Genomic DNA, 15,208 nt, shown 5'->3' with positions numbered 1-15,208 from the left:
TGAACTTTTCTCTGAATAAGCATGAAAAGCCTCCTGCCGTCTGCTCTCTTCCTGCCCATCATTTCCAGAAGCTTCTTCTCCTCCTGCACCCCAACATCCTTCATCTCACACTGCAGCTAAGAGCAGGGCAGCGCATCCTTCTCTTGCTTCTTGCTTTCTCACTTCCTAGACTTTTGATAACAAACTTCCAGAGTCTTTAGATAAGATCCTCTCCGCAGCCCAGCACACCCCTCAGGCACGGCCTGGGATGAGGAAAGTTTCCAGTCTTACCATCTCCCACTTCTCAGGACTTCACGTTGGGCTCATGAGAAATATCCAGGTACTCTTCTGCCCTCAGAACTCTAGACCCACAGATCCAGCCCCAAATAATGGCTCTGTTTCACTTCTCCATCAGAGTTGTTAGCTAGCCTGTCACTTAGCCTCATGTCTCTCAGATGTCACCAGGCCACAGATGACCGTGTCCACTGACTTCACAGGGTACTTGGAGGCCTCTACTGAAGTCTCTGGATCCATGAATCTTAAATTTTACTTTTTTCTTAATCTGAACTATCTCAAAGATTTAAGTTTCCTAATTTATAGGAAAAATCTATCTATAATAAGTCATAGAATTTATAGACTAGTGCCCTTTTTTCCTGAAGAGTCTTCATGATAATAGAATGGCTGAAAAGCTTTATGTCTCTAAAACTGCTCTCTGGAGGGATGTTTTGTACTTGATCCGATTCCTTCTCAGCTTTGACTTTCCAGCCAAAAAAACAATACTAAATTTATGTGGTCCCTATATACTTTTCTCCCCGAGCTCTAGAAGGAAGTAGGGGATGGGGAGAGGGGAAGATGGAAGAACATGTGGGATGGAAGCAGACAGGGCCTCTACTTTGATTGTGCTTCTAATGACTACTCAACTTGAAGCAACTCAGTGATTTAGCCTGGGCTTCAGTTTCCCCTCCTATTAAATCTCTGTCTATAAGATTATAGATCTATAAATTATCTCTGTCCATCCTTGCACCCTTCAGAGACAACAAATGCAGCAATGGCTACCTGTCTACATAGTGGAACACCAGAAAGCACAGCCATTAATTAACCTCATAGAACCAGAATTCTGTGGCTGTTTGTAAAGATTTATTCTTATTTTTAATTATGTGTATTGTGCATGTGTCGGGGGGTGGGGGGGAGTATGTGATCTTGAGCACAAATACCCTCAGAGGCTAGAAGAGGGTGACGGTCTCCTGGAGCTGGAGTTATAGGTGGTTGTGAGCCAATCGATATGGATGCTAATATAATATTAACTGTGAGCCACCTCGCTAGTCTCAAATTATACAGATTTTTATGATAAATACCCATCAGTTACAAAAGAGTCCATTTAGCATACTATATTGATGGTCAATATTTTATTATGTTATAATTAACTAGAAATTGGTCATCCATGTATGGAATTATATATTCTCAATTAATGGAAACATTCACTCAATGTAATTTATAAACCATTACTTAAGTCAGCCACTAAAACAAACGCTAAGTATATACTGTGTGCTAACAGCTATCCAAAGTTAGATGAAAAAATGATCAGACGGTGTGTCCAGATTCATGATTATTGAATACTCTGTAGCTTTTAGAATTCGAACAAACATTTCCTTACAGAGAAGAAATTTACGATTTTACTGCCTGTGAGTCCCGCCTGCAGATCTGCACAGGAGCTTTATGGCAGCATTTGGCCTTCCCAGATGGTCTGGGCCTTTCTTGGATCAGGGCTGTTTTTAGTCTGAGCTCTAGGGGAGGATCTTCTTTGATTACTGTGGTGTAAGGGCACAGCCCTATTCTAAACTTTGCTTATATGTTTTAGGCTTATGGCTGGCTACATGAAGACACAGGGCCAGATGCTGACCCGGTTGTCATCGTGAGATTTCTAGGGACGACAGACATGAGTATTGATCTGAGGACACTCCTTCTAAGTGTTTGTGAACAGCTGGCAGTCAACTACAGGTGTCTGGTTCAAAACTATCCTAAGAAGATCCATGACCTTCGTGACTTATTTATCAACCTGTTGAATGAGTCCTCACTGCAGAGACCCCTGGTGATCATATTTGATGCCCTAGAGCAGCTCTCGGAGAGTGACGACGCGAGGAAGCTCTGGTGGCTGCCTGCTCACCTTCCCCGGTTCGTGCGGATCGTCCTCTCCACTCTGCCCAATAAACATGGAATCCTGCAGAAACTAAGGTGCCTTATCCACGAAGAAGACAGCTACATTGAGCTGATTCCCCGGGACAGAAAGATGTGCAGCCAGGTCCTCAAACACCAGCTGCTGAGGGTCAAAAGGAAGGTCACATCAGGCCAGCAGATTTATGTAAACAATGCATTCTCCAAATGCACTCTGCCCATGTTCGTGAACCTGACTTTCAGGGAGGTGAGACATTGGAGGTCTCACAAGGATGTAGATGAATCTTCCCTCTGTGTGACTGTCCATGAAAGTATAGAGCAGTTATTCTGGTCCTTGGAGAAGAAGTGTGGTCAAAAGCTGGTCTCCAGAGCTCTGGGTTACATCACCATGGCCAAAATGGGTTTGAGCGAAATGGAACTGGAGGACGTGTTAGCTCTAGACAACAGCGTTATGAATGAACTCAATGAGAACTCCAGACCCAGCAATCCCCTGAGAGTACCTTACCTGTACATTGCAAGGCTCAAGGAGGGTCTCAATGGATACTTAATAGAAAGGCACGTGAAGAACGTCACACTCTTAGTCTGGGCCAACAGACACCTGCAGCTCATAGCTCAGAAGCTGTATCTTCAGGAGGACAGAAACCTTCGCGAGATGCACACGATCCTGGCTGATTACTTCCTAGGCGTGTGGTCGGGAGGCAGGAGGAAAGCGTTCTGCCTGGAAGACCCCTACTTGAATGGCTGCCTTGACTTAGAGAACAGAAGCCTGCTCGAGGAAGAAAAACACTTCATGGAACAAGCATCCTTTGACAGGCAGGCCCCGGACCAGCCCTGGGTTTTCCAGTGTAACCCACTAGAGCCTGACATCTTTTTCGTCAACCACCGGAAAATGTCTGAGCTCCTGTATCATCTGACGAGGTGTGGGAAAACGGATGACCTGCTTTATGGAATCATCATGAACTTCAGCTGGCTTTACACCATGATCAAAATTGGCCAGTTCGACAAAGTGCTTGCGGACATAGAACTGGCCTACAACTACTCCCAAGAGAAAGAGCTGAAGTTCTTAGCCAGCACGCTCCGTGGCATCAGAAATAAGGTCATCACCTTCCCAGGTTCCCTTTCAGCGGAGCTTCAGCAAAGGCTGCTGCCTGTTGTGAGTTCCCTGCCCAAACTTAGACATCTTCTTTTAGAATGTGACAAAGATGGACCCAAATACTGCTCCATTGTTCCTCTTCATTCATCCATGGATGTGACATACAGCCCCGAGCGCCTCCCCTTAGCAGCCAGTCACCTGCACGTCACGGAGATTCTGCCCACCTGTAATCCCAGCACGGTTCTCACGGCATTAGAAAATGGCTCCATCAGCACATGGGATGTAGAAACTCGCCAGCTACTCAGGCAAATCACCACAGCCCAGTCTGTCATCTTGGGCATGAAGCTCACGGGTGACGAGAAGTACCTCGTGGTTGCTACAACAAACAACACCTTGCTGATTTATGACAATGTCAATTCCTGCCTTCTGTCTGAGGTGGAAATCAAAGGGACCAAGCACGGGAGCGGCTCCACCTACATCAACGGATTCACACTCTCTGTCAAGCATGCCCTTGCGTGGCTGGAAGCCAGCAAAGATGTCACCGTCATCGATCTGCTGTACGGATGGCCCCTTTACCAGTTCCACTGCTGGTATGAAGTGACCTGTGTCCAGTGCTCTCTCGATGGGGTGTATGCTTTCTGTGGTCAGTACCTCAACAATACCACCATTTTCCACTTAGGGAGTGGAGAAAAGTTATGCACCGTGACGTCAGAATTTTCAGGCGGCTTTGTAAAGTTTCTCCTCATCCTGGACACAGCTCAAGAGATGGTCATGGTGGACAGTGAGGGGAGCCTCTCTGTCTGGAATACAGAGGACATATCCAACCCCCAGCTGACGGAAGACTTTGACTGCCGAAAAGAAGATAGCGAGGTGGTGAGCATCGAACTTTCGGAGGACCAGAGTGCAATTCTGATCTGTAAAGCGCTGAGCATTGAACTCTTGGACACTGGCCTGTGGAAGGTAGCTGAGAAGTTCAGGGCCAGGCACAATGAGAGATTTATATCCGCCGTGCTCTCCAAAAATGGAGACTGTATCATTGCCACGATGGAGAGTACGCCAGCCGTGTTCTTCTGGAGGCGGGACACAGGCCAGTGCATGGCAAGCCTGCAGGAAATCTCAGGTACCATAGTTAAGCTGGTAAAATCTAGTCACCACAATATGCTCCTGTCTTTGTCCACCAGCGGGGTTCTTTCCATTTGGGATATAGACATAATCACAGCTATGTCCAACATAGATAAAACAGGAAAGCCCATCCAGAGTCTGGTGTTGCCTACCAGAGGGGAAATCATCTACTCTCTGGATGGCTCGGACCGCGTCCACAAGTGGAACTTCAGCAGCGGGTTCATCGAAGCAGTATTTAAGCATGAAGGCATAGTTGAACATTGTGTGTTAACATCCGCTGGAGACATAATGGTGACATCGGACGACAAAAGCAGCCAATACGTCTGGCATACCAGCAGCGGGGAAAACCTCTTCCGAATCAACGGGCAGAGGATATCTCAGCTGCTGATTACACATAATGACCAGTTTGTGGTCTCTCTCTGTGAGGAAAATGCCTCCAGGGTTTGGAGACTGGCCACGGGCCACAGGGTCTGCAACATCTTGACCACATTGCAAAACGCCTTTATCACCTCTGCAAACACCTTCGTGGTAGGAATGACGAAAAGCAAAGTGCTGGCAGTCAGTCTTTGGACAGGGAGCATCACCAAGAAATTTTGCTGCGAGGATGGGATCACCATTGTGAATTTTAAGTTGATCCCCGACTGCCCTGACATTATCGTGTTTATCACATCGGCTGAGACGGTAAACATCTGGAGTCTGACCGACGAAGTGATCTGTCGACGTGTGCAGCTTCCAAGCAACTTCTTGAAAAACCTGGAGGATTTTGAAATTTCTCCCAATGGGAAGCTAGGCATTATATCCCGGGGAGATGAAAATATCAATGTGCTAGATTTACACAGTGGAAAATTGAGGGTGGTTCACGCCTCTGGGACCATTTGGAGGCAGAGACTCTCTCGAGATGGTCGCTACCTGGTATATATTTGTTTCCGGAATGGGGAAGAGGAGGAAGAGGAAAATGATGCTGTATCTAGCTTAATCGTAATGAGACTGGCTGATGGCAAAAACATCGGTGCTTGCTCCCTTTACAAAACACCAACTTTCCTGGCACTCTCTCAGAGACACCTGAACATCATTGTTGGCTTCGACGATGGGAGTATAGGAATATACACGGTTGTGGACCGCGTAGATGCCGCGCTTAAAATCAAAATTGCCACCTCCAACAGCAGGCAGATCTTCAACAATGCAACACAGACATCCCGGCCAAAGTCGAGCAGCTACTCCTTCAAAGTGTCTGTGGACTGCCTCTGGAGAGAGTCCACTGAGGTCTTTGCAAGAGACAGCCCCATCACAGTGAGTGACTCCTCAGAGTCCAATGAGGCAACACCCTCCAAGAAACACAACTCGTGTTACGACCGGGTGTGTGCTGCCCTAGAATCCCGAGGCCACAGTTATACGCCAGATAACTGATGTAATGTTTATCCTGCTCAACTGAAATACATAATCCACAAACAACAGGAAAAAAAAGCGAAGTATGTCTTCTGCATCATAAATGATAAGCTGCTTATTTCTTAAAAGCAGGGAAGATCTGGAACTCTCAAGTACTAATACCCTCAGAGAAGAACAGAACTATGAGACTCAACTTGGGTGCCATCTTTCAGTCCAAATGTATTGAGCAAATAGAGAACGTCTCTATGTATTAGTAAAATGGCCATTTTACCTAGAAGAGAGAGGATCAAGTTTTTTAAATTTGCTGTGTAATAAGAATTAGCACAATTCACTACACTGATGCAGAGGAGAGAAACCAGAGCTGTTGGACTGGAATCAGTTCCACAGAAGCCAGCTGGAGTCGTGAGAGCAGGGAGCTCTCTGGCTCTGCATGGTGGCGTCATAGCAAACTGAGGCCTTAATCTCTCTTTACGTTTCTCACTCCTGACAACTGTGTAACCCTCGTCTGCACACAAGAGGTCTAACGGTGCAAACGTGTGTAAGAAAGATGTCCAGATGTGTTCCAGTTTCCCAAGTCGCCACATAAAAATGAGTGATGGCGAACAGACAGGAACAATATCTAACTACCACTATTATAGGGCTATTGAACATGGGGAGTCAGTCTTTACTAGAACACACAACGACTGCATGCCCAGGTTTCTGTGTAATGGAATATATCATTTTTAAACTGTTTCTGTCTTGGATTGCAAGAGAACCCACTTGATAAGAAACCGCAATCTTTTCACACCTTTTCCTGAGATACGTTTTTTTTTTTTTTTTTGTGCTGAGCGTAAAGAATTACAGAAAGGGCATCACAAACTTGGCTGAAACACCTGCTCATTTCTTTCATTGTACTGGCAAGAGTCTGTGCTCTTCAGTCAGCTGCTGGGAAACCCAAGTTACTTCCCACACCCCTGCAGTATCTCTTACTAGAAAGCAAGCTTTTGAAACCCGCCATCTCTGAACTACTGATGACATTGCCTTACTCTCATCCGTCCTCTCTCCTGTGTGACGTGCAGATAAACGACCAAATACCCTGGGACATACTGAATATGCCTGTCTCTGTGCTAAAACAGTCCATACATCTTAAGGGTGTCCAAAGGCTCTTCTCAGCCCTGTTTGTAATCACTTTCTTACTTCTATTACTGTATGTATGCTTCTTTATCCGCTCCACTTCCAGACAGGAGGACTTTCCTAGTCTTGCCATTTCAAAGCAGAAACTCTGAAATGGTATATTTTAAAAAAAAAAAAAAAAAACAACCTTACCAATTTGAAAAGAAATGTGTCTCAGAAAGTGAAAGTGATGTTCTTCCTTCCATGTCCTCCACATGGCATGTTGTGAAAGAACTTTGAAGGGAGTCACCAGCGGTGGCTGGTTTGATTTTCTTTGAAAGTGGAAGCTGCTTAAATCAGAACAGCAAACAAGGAACCGGCTTATTTTCATCCCAGCTCTGCTACGAATTCATCATGCACCTTAACCTACGGATCAGGATAAGTAGCCTGATCCTTAACCCCACCACTGAATTGTTTCTGTGGACTGCAAAATAAAGGAGGTGATGGGTTCTGCTACAGCCTGTACGCCTGGTGGGGATTCTGGGAGGAATATGAGAAAGATGTCACAGCTGTGACCGACACAACAGGAAAACGAAAATGATCTAAACCCACAGAGAATCCAAGTCAATTGTTTTTCCCCTGTGAAAGGATTTAACATGCAAGTGTTTGAAGGCATCACTTGGATATCAACAGCCTACGCATGGGGAAACACTTGCTTCAGTGTGTCCCTCCTGGTGTAGCGACCAGCCAGTAGGTGGAAGCCCAGGGAGGGCTAAGATCCATATACCCATCATCTGGAGTCCATATTATTAGCTCTTCAGCCAACACATTCTTATTGCTGTCATTATCGGTTGATCCTCCATGCCATACATTTCTAAGAATTAAATGCCTAGATGGATTAAGTGTAGTGTGTGGGTGTCCTGTGTAAAAGCCAATAGAGTACATCAAGTGGCCTGAATGATTTTTCCTAACCTGTTTGCAACTGATAGCTCATATTGAATGTTTTTATGTAAACTTTGTATCGTTGGGATGAATTACCCAATCAGAGATTTATATTTTCATAAATGTTACATTTAGTCAAATTTTGTTACAGAGTTGTTACACTAGAAAATTATTTCAGTGTTCAAACAATATACAGTCTTGTGTATGTATCGTTTGTATGAATAAAAGATGAGCTACTTAGGTTTGAGTGCTGTTTAGTGTTTCACCGCTGAGGTTGGCCAGAAGTAGAAGACCTCAAGTACCAGTAATTATTCAAATTTACCAAAGGTACGCTAGGATTGTTCCGGGAGTTTCCAGGCACAAAGCCATGTCACCTAACACCTTAGCCTTGTGAGTTTGATATTACTACTCCACATTTATAGGAGTAATAATATATTATTTATTATATAATATGCATTATATATATATATATATGTTTAGACATAAAGGACTGTGGATGTGACTCCAGTGGATCACCACATCTTTGGTAACTTTTTAAAAGCACATCAAAATAAAGAAGTTGATACCCAGTAGTCACTTTGACAGTAACTTCTAAGATATTTACTAATTTGCAGGTGTGAGATTCAGTTAGTTTGTTAAAGGTCACTGGAAATTACCAGAAATGCCTGAGTTTGTTTTGTGATTTATTTTTTCCTTTTCTCCAGTATATGGAGATAGTTGATGAATTCAATTGGCAAATATTTACCTAATCACAAATTTCACCAAGAACACAGAGGTAAATAAAATAGCTCTTGCCTGCTAGAATTTCAGACGCAACAAGAAAACAGGGAGAAAATAAGTTCTTTGCATACATCTGAAAGGACACACAACTTCTTGTGGCTGGAGCATGGAAAGATGGTTGTCAAGGACTAGAACCACTCATAAATTCCAAGGTGAGTGAGAAAGACTTAAGAGAACCTTCTGAGATACCGTGTTACACACACACACACACACACACACACACATCTGAGAATTCCTATACACACCAACGAAAAGGATATATTTAAACATAGCAGTATCAGAAATCATCAGCAATGTATACTATAATCAGATGAAACCATGTATGTAGTTCTCAACATACTCTCAAAACCTCAAAATCCAACGTTTAAAAGAAAACTAAATACATTATCAAGTTCCTTACCCTCATTTCTTTCTGGCTGGAGTGAACCTCAAAGTTTCTCCCCACTGACTCAAAAACCCAAGACAAATTCCAAAGTCTTTTTTTTATTAGAATAGTCTAATACATTTATAAATGGACCAGTATCCCACGAAAATTTCTGACAAGGTTGGAAATTTAACCTGAGTGTCACTTACTGTGACTAGAATATTTTTCTTCAAATCAAACAAATAACATTTAACAACGTATAAATTCAGTCATCCATCTACCATTTAAAAGTGCACAACTATTTTAGTATTAGAATGCCCCCCCCAAAAAAAAAACCATTAAATGTTCTCCCACAGACAGTAGAAAATGCCTGTGAAGGCAGAGGGCATCTCAAATGCAAACACTGGGAAACCAAGGGTCTTAGGTCTTTGGGAGGTCTGCCCAGTTCCTCCTTCAGCATCGCGTTTTATCCCCTCTCCCTGCAAGCGGTGGAACATGGAGAGGAAAACGAGTAAGCTAGATGGCGCAGTTGCTCAACACATTTTTCCGGCAAACTCCACAGCTTCTGGGCCAGGTGGAAAGAAGACCCAAAACTTAAACCGAATTTCAGGATTAAGCCACCGATTCTCCACCCATCACAGGTAAAGCTCCGTGCGTTTGATTGGAGCGTCGCACATCCTGATATCCCAAGGGAAAGGGTCTGGAACTGGGGTTCTTCTTCCACTCCTCCCAGGATAGCCTTTAGGACACAGGCAAGCGGGTAGCCCCTGGGAATGACCGTCGCAGCGGCGTCCGGGCTGTTTGTCTAGCCATTAGGCAGGCTACAAGCAGTGCGCGCTCGATCTGGCAGCTAACGCCGGTTGCTTCGCTGACCCCTCACTCAAGCCTGGATCACGGGACGTCCCCTAGTCTCTGCAGCCTGCGCTGCCTGCCGGGCGCAGGTAAAGGGTTACCCGGGGCTGGGAGGCTCGCCCGCTGCCCGCCCACGTGACGCACCGGCCCAATGACCGCGGCCCGGCTGCAGCAGCGCGGAGGGCTCCGGGAGGCACTGACCCACTCGCGTGTCCCAGCGCGGACGCCCGAGGCCCGCGAAGCCATGGGCGCCCCGACCCTGGAGACGCCGCCCCGCCGCAGGTAAGTAGCACCCCGGCCAGCACTGGGCTCTGCGTCGGGGGAGGAGGTTTGGTCCTGAGCCGGAGTCCCCGCTTCGTTACTCGGTCGCTCTTACTTCTCGGTTCCCCTTCTCTTGGAGGGACGCGGGGAGAAAGGAGACGAGGCAACCCAGGGTTTGATGAGTTCAGGGAAAGTCACGGAATTCAATCAAGGCGCGGGAAGAGAGGCGGACGACATGGTTCAGGTCCCCAAAATAAAGGCACCCGTGCTGGTTGTGTAAAATGGTTTATTTTTAAACTCCCAATTCATGAACTCTCAGCCGTGCCTGGGAACTTAAACTGGACAGATTGCAAGAGATTTTCCCATCTGCCTGTGTTGGGGGTTCACCATATATAATATAAGCATGTGGGACTTTTAAGAAATAAATCGGGAAAGAACATTTGACTGTCCTCCACCCACCCACCCCCGCCCCGTGCGCCCTTGCCCCGCGCGCCCTTTCTTTGAAGTGCCCTTGGGTTCTGGGGTGGGGTCTAAGGAGATGGCGAGGGTGCTTGGAGGGGAGGCGACAGTGCGGTGCTCCGCAAGAGCCTGGGTCTAGGAGAGTGGGCGCCAGATGCAAACGGTTAAATGGTCGCACGCTGTAAATATTTAATAGGCAAGCGTCTCCCAGGTCGGTCACCTGGGTCTCCGTGGCCTGGAGAATCTTGATGAAGTGCCATTTTCATAAAAATCGCCAATGAAGTATTTCCCAGGGATACGGGACAGATATGAGCAGGGCTTTTATCTCTCCCGGGACCGTAATTAACCTTAAAAGCAAAACAAAATAACCCCATCTCCAGTGACTCAGAACGTTTTCTTTTCCATCGTGGTATAGAGACTTGCGCAATGAATGTAGAGGAAGTGGGTGTTTGGGGAGACGCTTCAGATGAAAAGAAATGGTGTTTGTGTCTCCCTGCCACTGTTTAATGCGAACGTTGTGGTGGTCGTACCTTGGGGATGGATGCTTTCGGTGGTTGTAACGTAGATATAGTGAAGAATAATTGCTGGAGAAAAGAAAAACCTGTAAAGTAGATGGGAAAAGAAATGAGAGTAGTTGTTTCTAGAGGTGGTACGTTCTATATTTGCTGAAGTTTTTCCTTCCATACAATTTCCCAGTTAATACTATTTTAAGAAGGATACATTAGCCCTCTACATCTAAGCACCAGTTTCCCTGATACACCGCACAAGCCCCTTAGGTAAAAATCCATGTCTCTATGAACAACGATAAGGAGCTCCCTAAGGAGAGGGCTGGATTGCTTGTGTTTCTCCAGAGTGTGAAAACTCAATAAACAGCCAGCTCCGAGGCTCACCGAGGAGAAATTGGTGACATCCAGGACCGAGACTTGTGGTTCATTTCTGATGCTCACCCTTTCTGCCCACCTTGTGATCCTGTTCCTTCACTTATTCGACAAATAAACTTTTCGTGTCCCCAAAACCTCATTGTTAGTGAAGAGTTTGATATTGAATAATGTCAGAATTTAAGTGCGGCCCGTGTTCACTACATTCCAAAGAGATTTTACGCACCTGGAATTTAAAACGAAACAAAAACTTGCTTATCGCTTGAGCATGTACTCTTTCCTAAAAATGGAAGGAGCTCCTCACTTCCGATGCAGCCCTTCTCAGAAACTAAGCTGTCCTCAGGACCCAGTCCTCAGCGCAGGCACAAAGCGGGGCCGACCCCTTTCCACTCAGAACTGCCTGGAGGAGAGGTGCCCCGGGAGCTCATTGCCTGGACATCTTGGAAAGGACCCCAGTTTTCTAATAACTCTATACTAACCTCGGAGCTAGCTTCCTCTCCCTAAACAGTGTCTCACATGTTCCAAATTATACCGTTTCCCAGGGACCCTCAATCTTTGGGCTCTGTCGGGTTGGTGCTTAAAGACCCTATTTTGTTTCTGATTTCATCTTTAGAGTGATTGTCTAGTTAGATAGTCTCCCTAAATAATTCAGAAAAGAAGAACTGGCAAGAGCTGACTGGGTTATCCTAGGGGAGGACAGACATGGAGAAATCCCTGTGTGCAGGTCAGATGGGGCAGGGGCCCAGTCATGGTCATTTTAGTGCCCGCTCTTGACCTCAGAGCCATGCTGGGCCCTAGCCAAAACCTTTTTTTACTCTGGCTATTTCCAAATACTACTAAAGAAAGCAAACTGAAAATCAAATCGTTCGTCTTCTCGTGTTTCTCCCCCCATAATGCTATGGTCCCACAGAGATTGGAACCTTCAGAAAAATTGTAGACCATCAAAATGACCCTGTCTTGAAACATACTTAAAGCGATGAGCTATAAATATACATTCCGAAGCAGATAATTAAATAGCTTAAACTATGATCCAGTGTTGTTGGAAGCCCTAGACATTACTGAGTTGCAGTGAATGCTAACCAAGATCAGATATGGTGACCTTAGTTCCATGGTTGCAGCTTAGTTAATACGGTGTCTGAAACTTTACCATGAGCAATGAGTGCTAGTCAGCATGCAGGTGTCTCTCTAAAATCCAGGGAACTCTGACCTGCCCTTAGAGACCACACACATGTGTGAACCACTGACTCCGGGCAGTAGGCAGGGTGCTAGGGACGCAGACAGCTGCTGCCTCAAGAATCTCATCTTGGGACAAACCTTTGAAGAGTTTGAAGCAAGGCACATATCTGTTCTTGAAAGTTTACTCTGGCTGCAGAGAGAAGGATGGAATGAGAGAATCTACAAACATGGCCGAGGGCAGCCGCTACCCGAATTCACAGAAGAGCAGAGAAGAGACGCAATGGAGAAGCTATTTAGGTGCCTACAATCTTAACTGTAAGACAGTTTCAGTGACTCTTGTCTTCGATGTTAGCTTGCACACCATCCAAATAAGTCCCCCACCCCAGGATGGTAAACATAAGCCCTGTTTCAATACCGTACTCCTCCTGACAGGCACAGTTACCTTGAGCTTCACATAGCTTGTTTCCCATCGCAGAAAGAGGGTTTAATGAGATTATGGTGTTCATATTTTTAGCAACTTATTGCTTCCTTATGTAACCTTTGAAGTGTTAAGGCAGAAGTGAAGATAAGCTGTGGTCTCACGGAGACCCTCTCTCGTGTACCTTAAACTCCTGCTGGCATGAACGTCTCCTGACTCTGGCTCGTTTAATGCCCAAGTTGGCCTGAACATGGCCTTCTCTGTGTCACGAAGCAAAAAAACAGCCTGTGTTTGGAAGAGTATTAATGGTCTATGCAAAAAACATCTTGTACTGGAGAGGGGAGTCCTCTTAGAAGCTGACTCTCAGGTGCACACAATTTGTATCAGTGTACTTTTTTTTTAATTTGCTGTTCACTAGCCACAGAGAAGACTGCGACAGCAAAGAACGCTGAGATTTCTTTTCATCTAGTTGTTCTCCACGCCACCCCTAGCCCATCTAACGACTGAGTGCCTAAACTGGTCATTCATGTGCAGTCAAGGCAAAACTTTGGCTAGAGCTATAACACAGTATCCTTCTTGTTTAAATGACTACACTGCCAGCAATTATCGCTTCTCCCAAACATGTGCAGCAACCCAGAAATGAACGAACAAACGCGGCCTTCCACCTGTAAATCATTGGCGTGCTACAAGGTTGGTTCCTCGCCGATCTCGGATGAGCTTAGCTATTTGGGTTCACAGTCCACAGAGAGACTCCACCCCGGGGGTTCAGTGTGTGGCCATTGTGATAACAGTGAGATATTTTAGTCACAGCCCACTGTGAACCGAACCAGCAAAGAATTCAGGGAAGTTTGTCTGTGATTAAACTATCAAATAATAAGATGATTAGCTCTTGTTATTATATCAGATTTCAGAACTGCCTTTTAGTAAAGTGTTTTTGAAAAAAAGAAAAAGAGTCACTTGTTCTAAATAATTTTTAGTTGAGGAAAAACGAAAGGAGAACAAGAGCTTGTCTAAAGATGCTATAGACATTCATACAGCTGCCCGCTAAATCCAGAATTTAAGTCTTGGTTCTTAGTTCTTTCTGCTACAGTCATGACTAACCAATGACTAACCAGCATAAATTTGAGGGTACCAAAATCCCATTTTCAATTAACCTTTGCCCTGAGGTATAATTAGCCTATGTTTATTGAAAAACTGCTCGTATCTACAGCATTTGTTATCTGTTGCTGTGTAACAAATGACCCCAGAATTATTAACCCATGTTGGTAACAAACATAAAATAACCACTAAAATAACCACTGCTTGTGGAGTTTATGACCCTGGAGGTCAGCAGTTTGGGCTGACTTCAGCTGGGTGAGTCTTGTCCAAGCTCTTTCGTGTGTCCGTGCTCACCAGACGGTACTGCCTCTGGGTTTCAGCTGATTGTCCACTGAGTCACCTGGGGAGCACCTGAGGCTGAGCTCAGTGGTTCACAGACTGCCCACCTGTGTCTCTCCATGGCTTCAGGAGGAAGAGGGAAGCAAGGCCCTTTGAGGCCGAGGCTCAGTTGAATCAACTCATTTTTTTCAACGTATGTGCTTTTAACAAGTCAGGGGGCCACTTCTAATTCAGGGGATGGAGAAATAGACCACACTTCTTAATGGGAGAAGTTATAAAGTCACATTAAAAAAAAAAGTCCCTTGGATTCAAGGACAGATGGACCCTTGTGGCCCTTTTCAAAGCCTGCCTTATCAAGCACACTATTCATAACCCACCAACTTCCGGTGCCTGTAGCTAAGGTAGAATTCCTTCTTTACAGGTAAGGAAGCCAAGAGCCAGACACGTCAGTCAGGGTCAGGCAAAGGACACAGCTGCCACGTGGTGGATAGGCCTTGGGTTCTAGGCCTAACTGGAAATCATCAGACAACACTCCCTCTGTTTTCTGCCCCGGTGGAAGGCCCCACAGTATCTCATAGCTCAGAGTATTATGCTAAAAATCCTTAAGAACGGTTATGGGCTTAAAGAAAAGATCAGATATGGCTGCATGCATAGAGCAGATATATATGGTTTATATGTATGTGCATACATTCTACTGAGACAGCCAAGACTAGGACTTGGGAGAAATCAGACGCTTGCATTTAGCCAAGAAGCTTAGCAGAAAATGAGGATGGGGAGCCAGGAGAAGTACAAAGTTGAAAAGAATTGCTTCCATTATTATCTCAAATTTCCTCACATCATCTTTGATTTGAAGTCTT

General features: G+C 45.3%; 2 protein-coding genes across 4 annotated transcripts in view; both read left to right on the top strand.

The window, feature by feature from the left end:
- Positions 1 to 7,051, top strand: part of Nwd2 (NACHT and WD repeat domain containing 2) — a 151,182-nt gene extending 144,131 nt beyond the window's left edge. The window contains exon 7 of the mRNA XM_075943478.1: positions 1,838 to 7,051. Within this exon, the coding sequence (XP_075799593.1) occupies positions 1,838 to 5,773 (3,936 nt within the window). The 3' untranslated portion in view covers positions 5,774 to 7,051. The remainder of the gene's footprint in view (positions 1 to 1,837) is intronic.
- A 2,883-nt stretch (positions 7,052 to 9,934) lies between these two features.
- Positions 9,935 to 15,208, top strand: part of Pgcka1 (PDCD10 and GCKIII kinases associated 1) — an 80,863-nt gene continuing 75,589 nt past the window's right edge. Inside the window, exon 1 of one of the 3 annotated variants that reach the window (XM_075943477.1) lies at positions 9,935 to 10,064. The gene's annotated coding sequence lies outside the window, so the exon portion shown is untranslated. The remainder of the gene's footprint in view (positions 10,065 to 15,208) is intronic. The other 2 variants (XM_075943472.1, XM_075943475.1) reach the window with 2 other exon arrangements.

Source organism: Microtus pennsylvanicus, chromosome 12 (genome assembly GCF_037038515.1).
Source record: "Microtus pennsylvanicus isolate mMicPen1 chromosome 12, mMicPen1.hap1, whole genome shotgun sequence".
Taxonomy (NCBI): domain Eukaryota; kingdom Metazoa; phylum Chordata; class Mammalia; order Rodentia; family Cricetidae; genus Microtus; species Microtus pennsylvanicus.
This window is presented reverse-complemented; position numbering and strand designations above follow the sequence as displayed.